The sequence below is a fragment of the Indicator indicator genome, chromosome 27 (assembly GCF_027791375.1).
Source record: "Indicator indicator isolate 239-I01 chromosome 27, UM_Iind_1.1, whole genome shotgun sequence".
NCBI lineage: Eukaryota > Metazoa > Chordata > Aves > Piciformes > Indicatoridae > Indicator > Indicator indicator.
This window is the reverse complement of record NC_072036.1, coordinates 9798903-9821170: the sequence shown is the minus strand read 5'-3', so window position 1 is coordinate 9821170 and position 22268 is coordinate 9798903. Positions and strand designations below refer to the sequence as shown.

Genomic DNA, 22268 nt, shown 5'->3' with positions numbered 1-22268 from the left:
GAGTGCAGTAAGACAAAGAACTGCACAGTGAAATCCACTGCTAAGATACACGAGCTTTCATTCAAGCTTGCTTCTGCATCTCTGTGCACATTGCAACACTATTGGTTGCATTTAGCCATTTCACACGGTAACGTTTTACTGAAGAGCCTCTTTTAATCACCTTTTGTCACATCACCAAGTTTAGTTACACTTCCAATTTAAACGAAGCCCAGAAACTGCAACACTCTTCTCCCGAGGCAGTCAATTCAGCAAACAGTACAGGTATCTAGACCATATCTAGTGTGTCTACATGCACACATTAGCATTTTTTACATACTAAATTCTGTGGAGTTCCACTATATAATACATAAAGTTTTCAAGCTGAGGCACTCACAGTCTAAATAGACAAATCTAAAAAACTTAAACAAAGCCTCTATCTTACCCTGTGTTTTCACAAAGAATTTAACCTTTCAGTTAGAGTACCAGGGCCTCACACAGAGACTAAGTGTTCAGGAGGAAATGGAAAAGGGCAATTATCTTCTGCAAAAGGACTGAGAAGGAATTCCAAGCTTGAAGATAAAAATCAAAAGAACATGGAAAGAATGAGACAAAATAGAAAGCCAGTGTTTATTCATTATGTGTTTCAGTGAACTTTCTCCAATTTCCTGTAACGTACCTTAACTGCAATAATGTTTCTTTGCTATGTTTGCTAAACTAGTCCAAGTCTTTAATCTATGAACTGCCACAACTAAAATTTGAGAACTGCAGGGCCCAAAATTGCAGATGCATTAGCATGTCTAAATGGCAAGTGAACCCACTGAAATGCTTGCATACATATTATGGATGTAGATCTCAAACACTGCCACTTATTTTAAAATTATCATTTGGTTGTCATTAAACTCAAACTAACCTAAGTGCCACCTAGGTATTTGCCCCTGGCAGCATGCACCCACAAATCTGTTCAAGCACTCACAGGATTGTAAGCTGAGGCCTCAGAAATGTAAACTTGGCTCCTCAAAACATGCATTTCTATATTTATCTCATCAAGTGGTTCAGTCTCCCTGGCAGACTGAGGAGAGTCTCTTTCAAGAGGTAAGTTGTAGAAATACTCTTGCCAGGATATGCAAGACCAAGGCAAAGCAGTAATGCCCATGGCATGCTTAGCCTGAGCATGAGGTAGTCTCTTTCAAAATACATTTGGCACCAATGCACCAACTATTTCCCACCATCCACCTGCACACTTGGGCTCATAAAAAAGCAAACAAATGTCCTGGTCCCTTCATCAGCAGTCCATGCCAGTCTATGATTTACACAGACTGATCTGGCACATATTTATATTCTTGTAAGGGCCTTCTGTAGTTCTAGTACAGTCACTTAACCTCCTCCCATCTATAAAAAGTGAATGATTATATTAATGTAACATAAGCACTGTCAGTTCTGACAATTTAAAAATATATATTCAAAACAGAGAGTTTACTCTGCTTTTGCAGGCAGATTTTTTTAAAAACAAGAAAAAAATTATCTAAAGAAAGGAAGACCTGGTGCAAAAATGTAATTGCCCAATACAGGGCTTTAATAAATAGACACCAGTAGGCAAGAAGTATTGAAAGACTGGTTTAAGACACATGTATTCATATAAAACACATGTACTCATATCATAGAGCATAAGATTAACTGAAGTTACCAACATTTACATACAGCTTTAAAAGTTAGAAGCTCATTACAAACCTCTATCAGAAAAGTTGAACAAGCTATCGATGCAAAATTTTCTTTATCTATCTCCTTCTAGTGGCAGAACATAAAATCAGACACACAGAAAATTATTTTTGTCATTTTCTAAAACCCTTAAATAAAGCAGCCCACTGTAAGCAAATAACACAACCATTATTTTTAAATATCTGATAATTAACACTTGTAATATACCAAACATCTCTTTCACAGTTATTACCCCCTAAGGTCAAAATTCAAGCCCTAGCAATTTGCCTAATGGAAAGGTTAATGTGCTCCAAGCATCTTTTTCTGTCTGTAGGACCAATCCAAGTGTATAGGCTGCTCTTGCCACAACAGAATATGATATTCTAAATAAAGATCCAAGAAAAGAATAATTAAAAACATGAAGCTTAACAGAAAACGAGATGAAGCCTAACACTGGGCTTCAGTGAAAAGGTCTCCTAAAGTTCAGTGATTTTTACTAGGAAAATGAGAATGCATTAGGTGACACAAATCTGGACATTAATAAACACTTGATACAGTGATGTGCTGACATTTATGTTTATCTCACAGAGGTTAAGTAGAGGCTGGAAGAACATCCACAGTGAACTCCCTTGGGATCAGTTTTAATTTAACATTTTAATTAATGACAGACACGATGAGAAGGAAGGTTTTTGTTTTTTTTTTGGTGCAAAATCTGAAGCATATTAAAAGGAAATCAAGGGAGAATTATATTACAAAACCGGGTATGAGACTGAGGAGTCTCATGGAGTGCAACGTCCTGCACTTAAAAAGAAATAAATTAAAATGTTATCTCAGAAATCCTTGTCAAATGGAAATCAGACAGGAGTGTATTCGAACCTAACAAGACAACCAGAAAGCTTCAGGCAAAGGACATGAAAATAGCACCTACAACTGAGCCTTGCACAAAGCAAAACGCTTCCTTTTCTTCCACCCAAGAAGGGTCTGGCAAGATTTAGTCTGCAGTGGTGCACATAAGGCTAGCACACGAAAAGGGAGCTGGGTAGCTCAGGTGCAGAGACAGGATACTGGGATGACGTGGGAAACCAGGCATCTGTCTAGGAGGGATGATGCGCCTTGTTGAACCCGGCAAAGGAGGACTGAGCAACTCTGACCTCCCTCAGGCTAGGTGCTGGGGAAACCTCCCACAGTGGTGTGGGAAGCTCGCGCCCTGGCGACGCGGCGTTGGCAGGAGGGCAGCGGGATAGGGCACAGCTCACGACGGGCGGGCAGGAACACGAAACCCGTTCTAAACCAAGCTGCTGCGGCCCAGTTTCCCAACGGAGCCGCTACGCCCGCCAGGGAGCCTTGCTCTCTCCGAGCTGCTTCTCCTCTCTTCACCTAGTGCCGCTCCCTCTGGCTCCCACAACCCTGCCAGGGCTTACCCTCGACACGCACTGCGACCTTGAGCTGCTCCCTACCCGAGCTGCGCCTTCCTTCCCCAGACACCGCCACCCACCCGGGGCTGCCTAGGGACGGCTCCTCAACTCCTGTCGCTTAGCGGTGCCGGAGGCCCGCGCCTCACACGCGTCCTCTGCTGGCGGCGATCGTCGGCGCCGTTTCCAGCCGCCGCGGGGAACGAGGCGGGAGCGGTCTGCCTCTAAGATGGCGGCGGCGGGCACAGGTAGTGTGTGCTGAGGCGAGGGGGCGGGAAGTGGGGCGACATGGCGGCGGTAACGGCAGCAGCGCGGCCCACCGAGGAAAGAGAGAAGGAAGATGGAACAGAGGAAGACGACGTAGAGGTTGGTGGATGCTGGCCGTGCTACCCTGGAGTTCCCCTTTTTCAGCAGCGTAAGGGGAAGGGATGAGGCCTGGCCGAGCCGGTTCCCCTCGGGGCGTATCCTGCCTGCAGACGCGGCCCGGCCCCCCTCTTCTTCCGCCAGTGCGGAGCGGGCTGAGAAGGGCTGCCGAGCGGGGGCAGCTGAGGGCCTTGTTTCTGCCTTCCTGTGGGCTGCTAAGGCCAAGAACCTGCTCCAGGACCCCGGTGAAGGGAGGGATGCTGTTTCTCCCCTCCGCTCAAGATCTCTTCCGATCTTCGCCCTCTCCGAACCCCAGCAGCCGGTGCCTGTGGTCCACCGTCGTGCCGCTGCTCAGAGGAGGACGAGCGGGGCCGGCCGGACGCGTAGGGAGAGCCGGGCGCGGCGGCCACCATGGCACCACAGAATCTTTGAATTGTTTCGGTTGAAATTTGGCCCTGGTAGAGTAGATAACGGTTGGACTTGATGATCTTAACGACCTTTTCCAACCATTGTGGTTCTGTGATTGTGCTTGCCCGTGGGCTGGCGGTGGGGTTGGGCACAGACCAAGCACGTTTCCCTAGGCCTGTGGGATTTCTCTGCCCCACAGCTGCTGGGTTGGAAGGGGCCTTAAAGATCGTGTAGTTCTAACCCTGCTGTTAGAGGCAAGGACGCCTACCTCGGGTTCCTCAAAGCATTGTCCAAGCTGGCCTTGAACACTTCGGGGGATCGCACATCCGTGCCTGTGGGCAACTTGTTCCAGTGTCTCACCACCCTCACAGTGAAGAGCAGAATTCTTCCTAGTCTTAATCTACCCTGTTTTCAGTTTAAAGCCATTACCCCATGTCCTATCACTACATGTCAATAAAAAAATCCCTCTCCAGCTGTCCTATAGTCCCCTTTTAGGTGCTGGAAGGCTGCAGTAAGGTTTTCCCCAGAGTCTTCTGCAGGCTCAACACCTCCAGCTTTTTCAGCCTGGCCTTGTAGAGGAGGTGCTCCTGCTCATCTTCCATCTTCAAGGCCTTCCTCTGGACTTGCTCAAGCGAGTCTGTCTTTCTTACGTTGAGGGCCCTATAGCTGAACACAGTACTCCCATGTAGGATCTCAGTGGAGTAGAGGGGGAGAATCACCTTACTCGATCTGCTCAGTGCAGCCAAGCATATGACTGGATTTGTGGGCTGCAAATGAGTCTTAAAAGCTGTACTGGTTTGGCTGTTCTGCTTTAGGTTTTCTGGGAAATATTATCAGAAAGCACTCTTAGTTTCAGTTGCTTCCTACCCCCATAACATCAGAAAATACAAACTATTATGCTTTTATTGTTACCTGTATTCATTGATGCCTAGTAGTTGAGGATTCTTGAAAACTCTTGCTTTCCTTGAACAAAAGATTTTTCAAGGTGGCTGTTTTGTTTTGGTTTTGTATTTTCTTCACCTCAAATTGTAGTATGGAATTGCTTTTTAATTTTTTTTTCCTCAGTTTAGCTGCATCAATTACAGGTGCACCTTATACACTTGCCTTGTAGGAGCAACTGGTCATGGTGGAACTATCAGGAATTATTGATTCAGACTTCTTAGAAAAATGTGAAAACAAATGCAAGATTTTGGTGAGTGATTACAGCACAATAGGAAAGGGGTAAGTCAGTATGCATGGGAAGAAGGGGCTGAGGCTGTTTCTGAATTCCATGAAGTCCATAACACTTTGATCAAATAGACAATTATGTTCACTATCTTGGTCATATTTGGCTGGATATTACAGGCTCTCTCTATTTAAGAAATGGCATATGGGCTTTGAATATAGTACTACGTAAATAGAAGGAGGGATTTTCTGAAGTATTTAGCAACCAAGACCATTATCCCCTTTGATTTCAAGCTCAAAGTTCAGTTTTTTTAAACTTCATATTTTACCCATTAAAAAAATACTTAATCAGACTTCTGCAAATAACTTCTGGTGATTGGTAAAGCCAAAATCTTTCTGAACTGCACTGCATTTACAATGGGGTTTTGTTTGTTTTTGCAGACACTGCCTGGCAAGTTCAGGTGTTGTAAAGGATAACTGGGACTGGGTATTGGGTAAACAGTTTTGGATGTTGTTTTTTTTCACTGTAATGTTGTAAGAATCTGGTTTGTCTTCTTCCCTCTTGAGCTGTTTAACCATATTCTCAGTATGGGACAAACATAATTTGCCCTTCAAAACCTACATGGTCTCTGAGAGCTGTATATATAGTACAAGTACTATTGATTTGCAAATACTTCCTGGAACTAGATCCTGATTACAGACTGAAAAGATGGAAGAGACTATCTCAGAGTACGCCACTGATCAGAATATATGTGAAGTGGTAAAGTCAGTTTTAAAAATCTCAACGGTAGAAATACAGTCACAATTCATAAATCATCCATCATTGGATGGATGTGCTTTTATAAGCAGATTTGCTTCCTGGATCTGACCTAAATCACTTGAACTGTATTACATAGATGGTTCATTACAGATTTATTAATTAATTTCCTGTAGTAACAAAACTCAGCTAAAAGATGTTCTATGTATTAACTTAATGCTATTGGTGTTCTCAACTTACGCAGCAGAAGGAGAATGCCACAGCTTAAATCTTGCTGATCTCAGATACTTCTGGTTTTTTTCTGGTTTTCTGTCTCCTTTAATCTTACAGCAATAAATTTGCCTCGGCTAATAGAGACCTGACACCTGTGCCATTTTGTCCTTCTTTTCATAGGGAATAGAGACAGAGAGGCCCATTTTACAAGTGGACAGATACGTATTTGCAGGAGAATATGAAGGTAGGAAAAGTGGTGTGGATACAATCTCTCCTTTTTCATGCGATCCAAAGAACTTTCTTAATGTCAGTTGATTGTACTGTGAATGGAGAATATGATCCTGAGAGGTGCTGAAGTTCTGAGTACTGTTTGTGTAACACTGGATAGAGCAACAGTGTGAGTTCATCGCTGAATCAGCTATGCATCCATGTTCCTTACTGGGAAGTACACCTGGAAGCTGACTCCAGGGGTGCACCAGTTAGTATTTCTGTAGGGAAAAATGTGAGACATAAAATACCTTAAAGTAAGTGCTTGTTCTGCTGTATAAGCAGGACTGACATATGCAATCCATACTTCTGTTTGCCTTATGGTGACAACATTGGTCTGAAAGAAAATTACCTGGAATCCTCCCTTGTAGTGACATTCAGTGGCTGTGGTGCTCCTCTTGGCTCATGAGTGGTTACCCTTTTGCAAGGGACTGGAAGTCAGAGCAGTCCCAGAGCTGTGACAGTGGGTGCAGTGTCTACAACTGATAGAAATTAGTCTCCTAAGATTTTCTCACTTTGTTTTCCGTAGATACCTTGGGAACCTGTGTGGTTTTTGAAGAGAACACAGAGCATGGTAATTGTGATTTGATGCCCTATTCCCTGTGGGAGCCTGGGAGGTTAAAAGTACTTCTGTTTTCAGCTGATAGTGGAACTCACTATAATGATTGGGGTTTGGGTATTGTTTTTTTCTCCTCTCTTCATAGTAGATGCAGAAGGCAACCAAAAAGTACACCTGAAATACAAGTGCCACACAATGAAGAAGCTGAACATGACACGGACACTTCTGACAGAAAAGAAGGAGGGAGAGGAGAATGTTGGTCAGTACCTCTGCTCTTATGTATGGGGACATGGAGGGATGATGTTCAGGAGTGTCAGCCTTGGTCAAGTGTTTGATTCAAGAGCATGCAGGAAGTTAGTGGAACTTTAGGCAACAAATGCGTGTATATAAATACAAACCAAAACACATAAAAAATAAAGGGAGAGATTCCCTCTCGAAAGTGCTGCCTCTGGAAGTGGCTATTAGGAGACTCCTGAAGAGGAGTGAGCAGAGCAAACATGTGCTGATGTTCCCTGATATGTTTTTATGTCATCCAAAGGTCTTGGCACTATTTTTTCATGGATTTTTCTTTTTTAATATATTTTTTCAGCTCAAGTTTTCTGATGACTCTGAGTCTCTGTAATTGTTGGAAATCTGTATTATCCCCAGTCAGAAGTTCCATATTGTATACATTACAGAGGAATTGTTTTTATTGAATTTAGGGTTAACTGTAAATGAATTCCCCTTACAAAATTCTTACACTGTCTCTCATGTCATTCCCTATCATATTGCCAGATATTCTAAGATTTGGGTGAACAAACATTCTCTTTATTGCATTTGTAAAATACTTTCTCAGTGGTGTCATGACATCTAAATAAAACAGGAACTGCCATATTAGACTGGACAAAAGGTGTTTTAGTCCTGTAATGATATTTCTGACTATGGACAGTAGTAACTGGGTATGTGGAAAGGAGGAGGAGGAGGACATCTAGATAAGTAATGCTTTCTTTTGGTTATCAGCAGTGAGAGCAGTTCATTATCCTGACAAGGTTTTCATGTGGATTGCTATGTCTTTAGTCCATAAAGGCTCTGCCATCTTTCCTTGCTCTTGACTTCTGCTGGTTGGAAGATATCTTTCTGTCCTGAGTTTCTTTTCATGTTTTGGTAGCACTGAACCTAAACTAAGAAAAAGCTGCTGTTAACTCTTAACTCCTGTTGTCACCAATATGAATTTTTCCTTCTTTGCATCAGGTGGAGTGGAGTGGTTACAGATCAAGGACAGAGATTTTTCCCATAGCCGGCTCAATACAATTTGCAGTTTTTTGCGTGAAAAAGAAGATTCTGAGGAGTCAGCTCAGGCCCAAGACAAAATGGCTGAAGAGTCAGAAGGAGAGGTGAGTGGTGGAGGAAATTCTGACGTGAATTGTGACCTGGAGAAGCAGCACAGCTTGGAAATTGATGCCTCTGTTCCTCTGCCTGACAGCCCTGCTTCTGGGGCAGAGGATTCTCCTTCTGCAAGTGTTGCCTTAGACAATGCCCCTCCATGATATCAGCTCTGACCTTCTGAGGATGCTTTTTGTGGAGTTAATGGGCCAGATTTTATAGGACATGATTTCCAATTGATCTGAGGAGTTAATAGTTCAAATAATGGACATTATGTTCTCGTGCATTGCTTTTATGTTTGCCTTATAGTGGGGAGGGCTTAAGTGTTTCCTAAAAGTGCTGATTGGAAATGTTTGTCTCTCTACCTCAAAACTCAAGCAGAGGAGATGGTTACATAATTAAAAATCCCCAAACCCTACCTTAGAAAAAAAAGTCTGAAACATTTTGTAAAGAGAGGGGGGAAAAATGTATAAAATAAAGTCCTGGGATTTTTTAAGCACAGCTTCTCCTGTGTGTCATATTCAGCTGCATTCTGTTCTTGCACTGCAGTTATGGAAAGAAAACATTCGAGTAACTTTCCTTTGTGTCTCTTAATTTTTGCCTCTTTCCTTCCTTTCCCTTCCTCGGTATCTCCTTGGCTCTGATCTTCTCCTCTGGCGTTTTCCTAAAGGTTTTTATATTTAAGATCCTGTCCCCAAGCTTCAGTGGTTCCCAAACTGATCCACGTGGCCCCTAGTTATTACATAGGTTGATACTGTTACATCGTTTATCTCATCACAGAGTGTTTCATATAAAAGTGGAGTGGGGGTTACATTCATGAATATGTTTTTAAAAGCAGAGCATTTTTTATACCTTTCTTCCTTGTGACCTTTCTCTGCCTCCCTCAAAATTGTTTAATTGGAACAATGCTATAAGGATGGGAACACCTACTTAATTCCAGCATAATTATGTTAATTCTTTGAGTAATGCTTAGAGGAAATGTTCACCACCAGCATTGTTCACAGCACAAGATCAGTAAAGATAATTTATCAAAACTCCTAACAGCTTTAAACTGTCAGTTCTTCTGTTGCCTTTTTCTGGGTAGAGGCAGCTTGAATGCTGGGGGAAGGAGAGGAAGGTGAGGAAGAGGAGACACGTTCTCTGTGACTTCAGCCCTGTGTTGGGTCTGTGCTTCAGGCTTCAGGAAGACCACTGAGTCTCCCCTCTGGATTTAACTTAAAAGCGGTTTTCAAATTTGATTTGCGTGGTGCAGAGCCAGAGTGCTGCCACCTCAGGGATTTTAGGTGGAAGTATCTCGGGAATTTGGTTTCTATTGGGTATAGGGTCTGTTCCCCACTCCAAAATAGCTACATCGGTCTTTTCAAATAAGCAAACCGTAAGGTAATTCGGGGTTAAATGGCAGCTTTGTTTGTACAACTTCACTGTGGTTCTCAACGCAGAGCTCAAAGGAGGGTAAGCGGAAGGTCAGACGGATCGATCAGCAGCCGCTGCCGTCACCTACAGCTGCCTACCATCCTTCCTCACTTGGCTGTCCATCCATTCGCAGCCGCTGCTTAGCGGCGACCCTCGTTCGGGTACGGGAGAGCCGCACGCAACTCAAACATAACGGCCACAACGGGAAGAACGAGTTTTAAACGGCAGAGGAGCGGGCAGCGCCGGGCTGAGAGACAGAAACAAACACGCTCGCAACGAAGGAAGCCCGCAGCAGATACCTTCCCGGCGCAGACTGCAGCCAGCCCCGGTTCCGACCCGCCCGGCGCGGCGGATGTGACGAAGCAGCTGTGCCGGACCGGATGTGCCTGCCCGGGGGCGGTGCGCACGTGAAGCGGCTGGGTAGCGATGGAGGCGCTGGACCGGGTGGTGTGAGTGTAGCGGGGTAGCAGGGGGGCCTGTCGTTCTTTACTGGCCTGCGAGAGGTCCAGGCCCGCGGGGCGCGGGGGTGGTAGCGGGTGGGGTGTGCTGCACTGCACTGCACGGGCCCTGGGAAGTGCCATGTGGGGAGCCGGGCGACACCGCTCTCGATCTGGAGAGACCGGCAGAGAGGAAAGGCCCACGGAGAACGTCCGGGGAGGGGGAAAACCGAACGTTGCTGCTGTTCTATTGGTAGCAAGAAGCTGAAAAACCGAGGACTGTAAAATCACCTTTGCTAGCTTGGGGAGGCAGTGAGGAAGTGTGGCAATAAAACACATTCGCCGGAGGTGGTGTTTAGCATTTACTGTAATTCTGCGGGTTGGGATTAGTTTGAGGATCTGAGACATGTTACTTGAACACAGCTTGTTCCAATTTTTTTTTTACCGTTTTCTGCAGTCCCAGGTGCTGCTACCAGTACTATTTTTTTAACTGTTAATTCCTTGTTACAGAAAGCCTAAAACTAAGAGAGCAAAAAGGTTTCTTGAGAAGAGAGAACCCAAACTTAAAGAAAATACAAAAAATGCTATGCTGATAAAAGGAGGAAATGCAAACTCTACAGTAACTGAAGTGCTAAAAGACATTGTAAGTTGTTGGACATATGTGTGCAGCCTTTTGTGCTACACCAAGGGTATCTCCCATTGTCTTTTTCTCACATTTTGCATGTTGTCTGTTGCAAAAAATATACTCTCTGTACCCCAAATTTCATCTTGACTGGTATTCCAAAGGTGTCATTATCTACTCCTTGATGGAGATTATTTTCTTCATTGCCAGAAGTCTTTAGCTTATTCCCTTCATTATTATTTTGTCTATGAAAAATAATCTCCTTCAACTTGCTGGCCACACTCTTAATGCTCTTTGAGGTGGCCTTCTTGGCCACAAGGGCACATTAGGGGCTTGTGGTTAACTTGGTATCCATGGAGGATAACATACTCATGAAGGACTCCCTGGTCCTCCACAAAGCTGCTTTCCAGCAGGTCAACCCCTCAGCTGTACTGGTGCATGGATTTATTCCTCCCCAGGTGCAGGACCCTACACTTGGCCCTGTTGAACTTCATTAGGTTCCCCTCTGCCCAACTCTCCAGCCTGTCCAGGTCTCACTGACTGGCCTGAGGGTGTCAGCCATTCTTCCCACTTTGCTATCATCAGCAAATGTTCAGCTGTTTGTCAGTTATTTTGTTATTTATTAGTTTCTAGAAAGAAGTCCTTCTGCAAGTAATTGGGAACCCAGCTCGAAGGGTATTATTATGAGCAGGCCTTTTGAGGTGCATTCCAGGCTGGTTTGCAGTTACTCTGTTTCATGGTGTAGGGTTTTGGAAAAAACAGTGCTGTGTGCTTCCAGGTGTTAGAGATAACACATGTTTGTCTTTTGCAGTATGCTGTGAAGAAGCCTTTTGCTATACTGTATAAAAAGTAAGTGGTCTTACTTTGGCATCTTTAAGTCTTTTGGCAGGATCGGTTTTTGGTAAAGTCAAAACATGACTGGAGATCCTGGTCATGTAGGGGCTTGGACAGTGGAAAGGTTTGCAGAAGGTGACTGTGGTTCATGATGAATTTCAGTAGACTGGAAGCAAGCTACACACGATCATTGTTGGTGCGGGGCCTGGTTCTGTGCCAAATGTTCAGGAGCAGGTTTCAGCAAACTTGGAAGAGTTTGCTTCTCTGAGAAAACAGCTAGTGAGGTTCTCTGTCAGGTGGGCAGGCTGGAGTTCTTGTATCTGAACTGTTACAAATTGGAGTTACAGAGTATAATGCTAGATACATCTTGCTCACAGTAGGAACCCAGTGTCTGTATGGATGTAGTGCAGAGACATTAATGGTAAGAGCTACATTTGACGTTGGGATGCACAGGGAAAGGCAGGTGTTTAGGAGGTGTCAGTAGTGGCTGTCGGGAATTCTGACCTCAGGAGACAAGAAGCACGAAGGAAAATACTAAAAATGGCAACAGGGGCTCTAAGGAACTCTTGACAGTATTAATATGGCTTATGGTTTGATCTGAAATAAGGCCTCTGCTGATGGAGTTTCCAGTAGAATGCAGAACTTCAGTGGTATCAGAGAACTAAATAAAAGTGCACAGAATTATTTTGGTTGAAAGAGACTTTAAGATCAATCCAACCCTTAATACTGCCAAGTCACAGGCTTATATGGGCCTCTTTTTTTTTTTTGGTGATCTTTCTTTTTTTCTCTTTCCTCAGGAAAAATATTACCAGGCCTTTTGAGGATCAAACATCATTGGTGAGTATAAGCCATGTCTTCTCTTCTTACATTTTACAGCCTTAAAATTGCAAAAGACTTTATTGGAGAGTAATCTGCAGTATATAAAAAGGGTTTGGAGTTGGACAACCTCAGAATTTCTGTCAGTGTTGGCTCTGAGCATAATACCATAATAGGTTCTCTATCTATTCCACCTGGAGAAAAGGTCTTCTCTATGTTAGTCACCACTGGCTTGACTTTAAGTAGCATATGAGTCTTAAATGGACATGAAGTTGCTCTGTAGTAGGACTCTTGTTCCCAAGTGTGACAATGTTAGACATTTGCAGATGTTCCTAGGCTTGATATTGTCTGGCTTGATCTTTAAGACTGAATTGGGAAATAAAAACAGCAAGGAACTGTTTGAAGCTTGAGTCCCGCTGTCAGGTTTAGCTTCTGTGGACCTGGACATGCTCAAAACTCTTCTAAGTGCATCTCCTTAACTGTCTTGCTTGTGACTTGTACCTTCATCAAGTACTTGAAGCACTGCAAACTGCAACTCATGAATTTTCTTCTTTTCCTCAACTGCAGGAATTTTTTTCCAAGAAGTCAGATTGTTCTTTGTTTCTGTTTGGCTCTCATAACAAGAAGCGACCTAACAACCTGGTGATAGGTAATGTGCCTCATTATGATTTTCTTTGGGTGCAAGCTCTAGTTTTTATTACATATTTCAAGAGCTGAATTTTCTCTTTTTTTTTTTTTTTACTTTCACAGGTCGCATGTTTGACTATCATGTGCTAGACATGATTGAGCTGGGCGTTGAGAAGTTCGTGTCCCTCAAGGATGTCAAGGTATGGAGTGACTCTCTCAGTCTCTCAGTGACATCTGCTGGTGCCTTTCATTGCTGCATTATTTCCATGCTTTGGAGTAGGGACAAGAGTTGTTTTATGCTCTGCTTTTTAGTCTGTTTTGGTTGTTCTGAGCAAGCTTGCAATTTTCTGTGCAAATTCTTTCTTTAGGCTTGATATATTCCTCGTATTTCCTTTTTCATTAAAGGGTTATATTTACAAAATTCTTTCATCAGGTCCTGCTTGTGGTAGGTTCCTAAATGAACTGTCACAGGCTTTGGAAACTGAAACCCTTCTTCTCAGATGATAACCAAAGAGATGATTCTGAAACTTTCTTTAGTAGCACATAAATATCAGTTTCCAGGGAACTCAATTAGTTACCTGTGGAGGAAACTCACCTTTTGTGGCCGTGTCAGGCTGGTTTTGGAAAGATTAAAATATATTTCACATGTGTGTACTTCTGTATCAAGCTGTTCATACACTGCAGAAAACCAAGGGATTGTTAGGGTGCTTACTCTCATTGAAGTATAAATTGGCAGGGCATCCTAGAGGGATGGTGAAGAAATAATGGCTTACAAAGGGAGAAGACTCCTTTGATGTCAGACTGCAGTGTGTATCTTCATCAAACTATTGCTGGCTGGGAGTTTACAGTTAAGTAAATGTATTTGTGGGCCAGAATTCAAATTAGGGGTTTGTCTAAACTATTCTTTTAGCCTTCTTTTAGTGTCAGAAGTACAATAGACTTGTCTGCCTCTAATTTTAGTTTTCTTGTTAGTAGCTGCAGTCGAATTCACTGATTTTCACTGGAAGGTGAAAATGCACATTTTATAGTAAAGAATCTCTTTTTCAATCCAGCACAAAAAACAACACAAATTACTCTTACAAAACCAGAGTCATTCCCTACACATACAGTGTTGTTGACTGGAAAGAAAAGTATCTGTTCTATCCATATTGCTCCTCTCCTAAGAAGCCAGGTCCTCTCCTAAGAAGCCAGGCTGAAAGAGTTGGGGCTGTTCAGCCTGGAGAAAAGAAGGCTCCAGGAAGAGCTTAGAGTTACATTTCAGTATGTGAAGGGCACCTATAAGAAGGCAGGGGGGGCTGTTTAGAAGGGCCTGTGGTGATAGGATGAGGAGCAAAGGTTTGGAACTGGAGCAGGGTAGATTTAGGTTGGACATCAGGAGGAAGTTCTTCACAAGGAGGGTGATGAAACACCGAAACAGGTTGCCCAGGGTTGTGGCTGATGCCCTGTCCATGGAGGCGTTCAAGATGAGACTCCATGTGGCCCTGGGCAGCCTGATCTAGCTGGAGGTGTCCCTGCTGACTGCAGGGGGGTTGGACAAGATGACCTCTGAGGGTTCCTTCCAAACCAAACCAATCTGTAACTCTGTGAATATTTCTCTCAGGTCACAACAATTTTCCATTCACAGTTGAATGGCTTAACCACCTATTGAGTCCAGAACACATTCCCTGACATGATCTGGATTTTTGTTCTGTTTTAATTCTGCAGAACAGTAAATGCCCTGAAGGAACAAAACCTATGTTAATATTTGCTGGTGACATGTTTGATGTAAATGAAGAATACAGAAGACTGAAGAGCCTTCTGATTGGTCAGTATCTGGATTATTTGAGCTGCAGAATGGCATAAATCCCTGGTAGTGCTGATCTGTTGGGAAAGGCTGGTTTGTCAAGAAATGTTTGCTTCTGTTCAGTACTGAAGAAAGCAAGAACAGGTGTTAGTAAGTTTCATGTCACTTGGAATTAAAAGTTAACTACTCATCATGAAGATAGCTTGAGGGATCTGGGGTTGTTCAGTCTGGAGGAGAGAAGACTCCAGGGCAATCTTAAAGGGATCCTACAGGAAGGCTGCAGGGGGACTTTTCATAAGAATGTTGAACAAACAGGACAAGGGGGAATGGTTTGGAGCTGAGGGAGAGTAGTCTAGACCTACTCCAAAACTGCCCTTTGTTGATGGAGAAGAACTGATTCTTTCTCTTCCTGCAGAAGATGGTGCTTTTAAGATGCCACTAAAATAGATACAAAAATGTCTTTAGAACAACAACAGCAAATATTTTGTTACTGTAGCAGTCTTGTTGGAATCCCAGAGGGAATATGAGGTCACTAGCAGCTTCTTGTTGCCAGAGCAGTGTGATGCCAGTGATGCTGTGAACAGCCACACTCCCAGTGGCTTTTGTGCTGTCAGAAGGGTTTATGTGTGTTTGCAATATCATTTTACAGCAGTTTCTGTGTAAAATTAAAGGCAAGAGGGAATTACTGTCTTCATGGTAACCAAACCCTATGGCCTGTTGAGATTGTGAAGTGGAAGAAGTTATTTAGGAGAAAAAAATGTCATTTTTCTTTAGAGACCTGGGAGACAAAGACATCCTCCTGTTCTTTCTCCTTTGGGTTTTGTTACCTGCAGATGTGGTAGTGCAGGAATTCAGTGATGCTGTAAGTCCTTGGAATGCAGTTCATTAAATTCTAGCAAGCTTTTATGTTCCTACTTATCAAATTTCTCATCTCTTCCAACACTGCCTGCTTGTTAGTTCAGTTATTGCACACTCATATCATCCTAGAAGCAACTAAGCACTATGTCACTTCCTTAAACACTTTCTGATATGTTGGTTTCCAGAACAGTTCTACAATTTTAGATTGACCATCAGACTGTTCTTCATGCAGCTTTCCTCACACAGCCTGCTCTTGAATGTCTGAAAAGGTTTGTGGGTTCCTTCTGGCCAAGAAAGGGGATGGCTGGGAAATACCTGGCATGGAGTTTGACCTCTGCTAATGCTAACCATAGCTATGTAGGCTACAGTGTTACCAGCTTTTGGATAGGAGGTCATACAAGAAGAAGTGTAGAGACTCATGTGCCAAAGTAATTCAGGAGTTTAATCTGGAAATGGAAAGGTCCTGAGAAGCTCTTTTCAGGAAAAAGTAAGTTAGAAGTTCTGAAAAGATGTTGAAGACAAGGGGGAGAAAGAACTAGGAATGGAAAGAAAGGAGAAAGCAAATCTCTAGTCCAACCAAAGCAAGACTTGCAAATTAAAAGTATATTGAAAACCTTCAGCTCTCTGGCTATGCTGAAGTGTAAGGTTTCTGTAGTTGTTCAGCATTGCCAGGAAACAGAAATTCCTGACCACCTGCATTTGCTGGACGAGATCACCCTGTGGGTAAAATTTCCCATAGGAAAATGGGAAAGGGAGACACTGCCAATAAAACCACTGTAAATGTAGACTTGTGTACCCACAGAGCTAGTCAAAGGGAAAGTACATGCCAGAAGTGAACAAAATATTTTATTTGCAACTTTAACTACAAGCTCAACCCCCAAAAGGAGGAGAAAGAGAGCATTTAATTGACCAAGGAAATTTCCTGCCTAGACTCCAGCTGATACCTGCCAGAACAGCTTTGTTTTGGATGTCACTCAAGTGCTGATACTCTTGAAAAAGGTAGTGAAGGAAAAGACAACAAGCTGAGGGGTCTGAGAATGGGGCAGAAGGGAAGAGACTGATGTGTTTTGCATCTGTTAGCAGTTCTCCTATGCTTCAGCCTTGCCTTGTTATGTTTTATTAGCACACCTTGTTCCTTTAGTCAAGGTCACATTCTTTCTCCACCCTCTGCATATGTTGGGCAGATTGCTGTGCTTGTTGCAGGCTCTTGAACTGCACAGTGTGTTTTTCACAGCCTGATAGAAGAACCTTGCTAGAGGTGGCTCGTTCTGAATTTAACCTGTTTAGCTTCAATCCTGTCTTGTGGCAGGCCTGCAGTTTTCAGCAGCAGTTATTGAGATTCTCATTAACCATACAGATTTGGCTTTTCTAGAGCCATCCCATGCATAGCCTTGCCTAGTTAGATGCCTTCCAACACCTACAGGGATCCTACAGGAAGGCTGCAGAGGGACTTTTCATCAGGGTGTCTGGCAATAGGACAAGGGGAATGGTCTGAAACTGAGGGAGAGTAGATTTCGGCTGGATCTTAGGAAGATGTTTTTCAGTACAAGGGTGGTGAGACTCTAGAATAGGCTGCCCAAGGAGGTTGTTCCCTAGGAGTGTTCAAGGCCAGGCTGAATGAGGCCTTGAGCAGCTGAATCTATTTGAGAGGCATCCTTGCACATGATGGGGAGGTTGGAGTAGATGAGCTCTGAGGTCTCTTCCAACCTAAGCCATTCTGTGGGCAAGGAGTGCACATAAGTGATGTGGGTCAGTTATGAAATAAAATGATTTATTACAGTCATCTGTTGGTTTGATTTTCAGCCAAGAGACATGGCTTGTCTTCTCTTTAAATCTCCTTTCAGACTTCTTCAGAGGTCCCAGCGTGCCCAGCATTCGCCTGGCTGGCTTAGAGTGCGTTCTGCATTTCACAGCTGTGGATGGGAAGATTTACATGAGAAGCTATAAGTGAGTGTGTGTTTTACCTATGGCTTTGCTTTTTGCTACAGTTGTCAGTTTCTCCCCAAATTTAGCCTGTGGTTGTGTAACTGAGCTGGCCTGAGCAGTAGTTTGTGGCATATGAAACATGTAGTGTGTAGAGATGTTCAGCATAACACAGAGTGGCTTGGACAGCAGAAGGAAAACATGCAAGCCCTAAACATGCTGCTTGCTTCCTTGCTGAGCTCCCTCTTCTAGTAAGGAGAATCACCCTCTCTGTGGTTGGGTTAGTAAGGTAGTGCAAGTTGACTTGGGGGATTCAGAGTGCTCTTAGATTGACAGTATTACAGACTACATCTGGTTGGAAGAGACATCAAAGCTCATCTGGTCCAACCCTTGACCCAGCACTGAAGAGTCAACACTAAACCATGTCCCTAAGAGCCAGGTCCACACACTGCTTGAACACCTCCAGAGACAGTGACTCCACCACTGCCCTGGGCAGACTATTCCAATACCTGAGAACCCTCTCTGTGAAGAAATATATCCTAATACCCAGCTTGAACCTCCCCTGGGGCAGCTTGAAACCATTTCCTCAAGTCCTGCCTCTTGCCACTAAAAGAGGCTGCCCCCTCCTCGCTCCAACCTCCAGTTGTAGAGAGCAATGAGGTCTCCCCTCAGCCTCCTCTTCTCCAGACTGAGCAACCCCAGCTCCCTCACATACTTTATGTAGGCCATGTGCTCCAGGCCCTTCACAAGCCTCACTGCCCTTCTCAACATGACCCAGCACCTCAATGTCCCTCTTGCAGTGAGATTCTGTAGGCTGATCAGGCTGGGGCTATTTTCTAAGATTCTGCTCACTCAGGTGTTTGTCAGAGGTGGTAGGCTGCAGCCAGCAGTGCACAAGGGGAAACAAAGGCAGGATAAGACATTTTTTTTCTTGCTGCCGTTAGTGGTCACCTTCACAACTTATGGTCTTGCTTTGAGCATTCACAGCTGGTGTTCCATATGGTTTTGATTTGGCTTATGGCAAAATCCCTTTTAGCACTCTCTTTCTTCAAAACAAACAAACTTTGGTGGTTAGTGCTCAGGTTATTTTGCTGTAAACAGCAGTACATATTTGTCATGTCTATTAGTACCCAGGGTACTGTTTTGAACCTGAGCAGTGATGTGGCTTTCAGGGTGCTGGGACTGAATTTTAAAAGTAAAAAACAAAGAGTTACATTAGCCAGGTTATATTTTGGGTGTGCTCAGATTGTGGTGGGGCAGATTTAATGTTGCCACTGACAGAGATCTTTCTCAACAACAGAATTAGCAGCAGCAATGTTTTTAGTAGTCTTGTGAATAACGAGATTGAGCCTGCCTGGAAAAAATCTTAATCACAGGGGACAATGTTGATTTTTGGTTGCTTTTTCCTTCTAGGGTGCTTCTGAAGAAGTCTGGCTGTAAAATACCAAGAATTGAACTGGAAGAGATGGGACTTTCCCTAGATTTGGTTATGAGGAGGACACATTTAGCCTCAGATGACCTTTATAAGCTATCTTTAAAACAACCAAAAGCCCTGAAGGTATGTGTATTACTTCTACATCTATCTATGAAGAAGAGCAAAAGCTAAAAATAGCAATTATGCTATGACCAAAGTTTGCTTTTATGTAGTCCTACTGAGATTTCTGGGGCCACAGCACTTCTGTGGTGATGAGCTGGCATCCAAGTTCTCCTCTGGAAGCTTATAGAACACACAGAACAAATTTTAAATCGCTAAGCTCCAGTGCATGCACTTGATTCTGCCAGAGCTCCTGGCACTCTCTGCTCACAAACAACTGATGTTGTGCTTCCCTTACAGCCTAAGAAGAAAAAGAATATCTCCCATGATGTGTTGGGAACAACTTATGGTCGAATCCACATGCAGAAGCAAGATCTGAGCAAACTGCAGACACGGAAAATGAAAGGGTTAAAAAAGAGGCCAGCAGAGAAGTCTGCTGAAGATGGTGGGAGCAGGCCCAAGAAGTCAAAATCAGCTTGATAGCCTGGCACAGCTACAAAAACTTTGTACCTTCTAACTGAGCATCTATCTTGTAATATAAACATTGGACACAAGCTAAAAGCAGCTCTATCTTTTTACTTTTATAAAAGGATCTTTTTCCTGGTTTGTCATTTTGAAGGGAACACAGGGAAGGGTATTGAGCTTTAATGGGAGACTTGATTATTTAAAATAAAAACTGTGGTCTAACTTGCTTAGTTTTCCAGAGCTGGGTATTTGTTCTCCTGCTGTCAGCAAACACAGACCAGTCACGCAGGTGCCTCATTCCCTGAACAGTTATTGGCTGTTATTTTGTGAGCCCTTGATCAATCAACTCCTCTTACAAACTCTGCACAGGACCAGGGTAGTGTAGATGCCTAACACAAGCAGCACAACTTTGTTCATTTATTGCCTCTGTGTCTCAGGTTTTGCACAGCTGCAGTGTTCTGTAAACCATCTTCTAAAGTGTCAACTCCCAAGCTGTGTCTGATGCCAGGTTGTGTGTTTAACTCTTGCTCCAAGCCCTACTTCATACTTGCAGAATCAGGAGTGATTAAGGTGCTTTTACTGTGTTCATCACCATGGTAGCAAAATACCTGATGTTTGCTTTAGGCATAAATGAAATCTTTACAGTTGGAATTTCAATCTTTGCTGCTTGATTTGTGCCTGGAATGGATGTGAAGCCGCCCTGAAAGGTACAAGTCTTTTCTTCTTGCCCTGCTTTCCTCTAGCTTTGTGCTCATGAGTTAGTAAAGACTTGGTGAAAGGCTTGGGTAAAGGGGATGAGAGTTTAATTAAGAGCTTAGGGAGACTTTGGATTGGTGTTCTATGTTTTGGAACACATCAAAAAGCCTTGCATTTTTTTTCCTTCTGCTTGCCTCTTGGGAAGCTATTGGTCAGTCCTTTAGCATAAGCAGGCTAAAGGTGTGCACACTTAACCATCCACACAAACATGCTCATCCTGGTGATGTTTTGAATACCTTTCCTGTTCCTTTTCTCCATGAAATCAGCTGAAGTGTCACATTATAAATAGGCAGCTGCTTAGTTCCATTTGTCTCCTCCCTCCTGGATAGAAGCTGTTGGGCAGCTTTGCTCTCCTTTGTGAGAGCTGAGCTGTAGCTGGCTGTGCAGATGCCACACAACATGTTCTCATTCTGCTCATCTGATAAAACTTGTAGTGTGACAAAGGGCTTTAAAAAGTTTGGGATCCCTTTTAGGGCACAAACTTTCATCTTCAACGTATTACCTACATTTTTTATTATTTTTTTTCTTTATCATTCCACAAAATAAATTGCATGGCTCTCTAACATAATTTTCTCCAACCTATGTATGTTTGATAATTGATAATTCTGTAAGCTATTTCAGATTTCTTTTTCTCCTCATCTTTCTGAAGTACAAATTCCTCTTCTTTTGGCTGAAAATTCATAAAAGACAGTGTGTCCTTAGCCAGAAAAGACTCCTAAGTTGTATTTTCCTAATTGGGAAGCTAATTTTGGTGCTTTGGTGTTTAAAAACTGAATTTCGTAGCAGTAATGTAGATCATCTACCACTCTGTTAGTCTTGATGTAAAAAGTGAGGCAGTTGTTCAGCAGCAGCCCTCAGAAATAAGCTGTTGCCTGCTGGCACTGGTTTTGTTTAATGCTGGTGCTTTGCTCCTTGCAATGAAGAGGAAGCTCAGACAGGAGAGGGCTGCTGCACCTTCTGACCACGGAGCATCAGAAGGATGCAAAGTCCTTGAGCACAGGAAGCTGGTCGATGGGGAGGTGCATTTGATCACCCTTTGCAGAGTCTTTTGTCTGCTGACTAGAGGTGGAACCTGCAGTGCCTGCTGCCCCACTCCCGTGGCCGATTGTGTGAATGCTCTTATTCTGAGGTTTTGTACTGGTGACACACAGCCACAGGGTGGACAAAACACGTGAGGCAAAGAGAAACTATCCTGAATATACTGTAAGGATATTTAAGCTGTGCTTTTCAATGCTAATCCCTTTTCAAGTTATGTTATCAAGGATTCAAATATGCTTCATGTCTGCTAAGCACTTTGGGCTACTCAGACTGCTGCCCTCTTGGTGCAAGCTGGGCAGCAAGTGGAAATGCTCTCCTGTTTTTCATGGCAAGAATGGTGAGATATGATGAAGCCAAATTAGCAACTGAGTTCACTGTTTCTTTCTGAGGAGTTTTCAGCCTTGCTGTGAAGCAATGATGGAGCCACAAGACTGGGGGCTAAGGTGATTTCAGACCTACGGCATGTGCAACTGCACCTCTGCGTGGCAGGCAATTGCTGCGTTCTGAGTGTCTTGCTCAACTCCGGGTGAATGGAGACAGGAGGGCTAAAAATAACCTTTCTAGTGGCCTGTTTTTACTTCCCAGAGTCTCTGAAAGTGTGAGAAAAGCTGTGAGGTGCTGCAGTGTAGCTGTGTGCGTGGGGAACAGAACATACGGTGCTCTAAGGGCAGCTGATGAAAGGGGCTTGCCTCGCCTTGTTTGCTCCTTGCTTCCAGAGTTCACCGGGCTCTGAAAACACAAACACGGCCCCAGGGGCTGCGTGCCACGGGCAAGGCATTGCTGGCATGTTCACCCCTTTCCTCTGGCTTTCATCTTCTTATCTCCCAGCGCTCTGGAGATAACTTTGTTTATGGGTTGAGCTTAGAAAGAAAACCCCCGTGGGCAGAGCAGGGGTCCCAGGGCTGTGCCTGCGTGGTAAAGCAGAGGCAGAGCTGCAAAGCAGCAGCCAAGCCTGTGCTGTTCTCAGCCTAGCTGGCAGGATG

At 43.7% G+C, this 22268-nt stretch overlaps 1 protein-coding gene across 1 annotated transcript; it reads left to right on the top strand.

Moving 5' to 3' along the window:
• Positions 1-7039: 7039 nt before the first annotated feature.
• RPF2 (ribosome production factor 2 homolog) lies at positions 7040-19697 on the top strand. Its single transcript, XM_054393067.1, has 11 exons — positions 7040-7076; positions 8048-8190; positions 10540-10672; positions 11463-11500; positions 12283-12322; positions 12869-12950; positions 13052-13128; positions 14633-14732; positions 17414-17516; positions 18906-19050; positions 19327-19697. The coding sequence occupies exons 1-11, from the start codon at positions 7071-7073 to the stop codon at positions 19504-19506; spliced, it is 1047 nt and encodes a 348-aa protein (XP_054249042.1). The 5' UTR covers positions 7040-7070; the 3' UTR covers positions 19507-19697.
• The last annotated feature ends 2571 nt before the right edge of the window (positions 19698-22268 follow it).

What these genes read in the sequence shown, in the direction of transcription:
- RPF2 (XM_054393067.1), top strand. An exon ending in CTGAAGTGCTAAAAGACATT is followed by an intron (nt 10,673 to 11,462) that starts GTAAGTTGTTGG and finishes TGTCTTTTGCAG; the next exon opens with TATGCTGTGAAGAAGCCTTT. An exon ending in AACAACCAAAAGCCCTGAAG is followed by an intron (nt 19,051 to 19,326) that starts GTATGTGTATTA and finishes CTTCCCTTACAG; the next exon opens with CCTAAGAAGAAAAAGAATAT.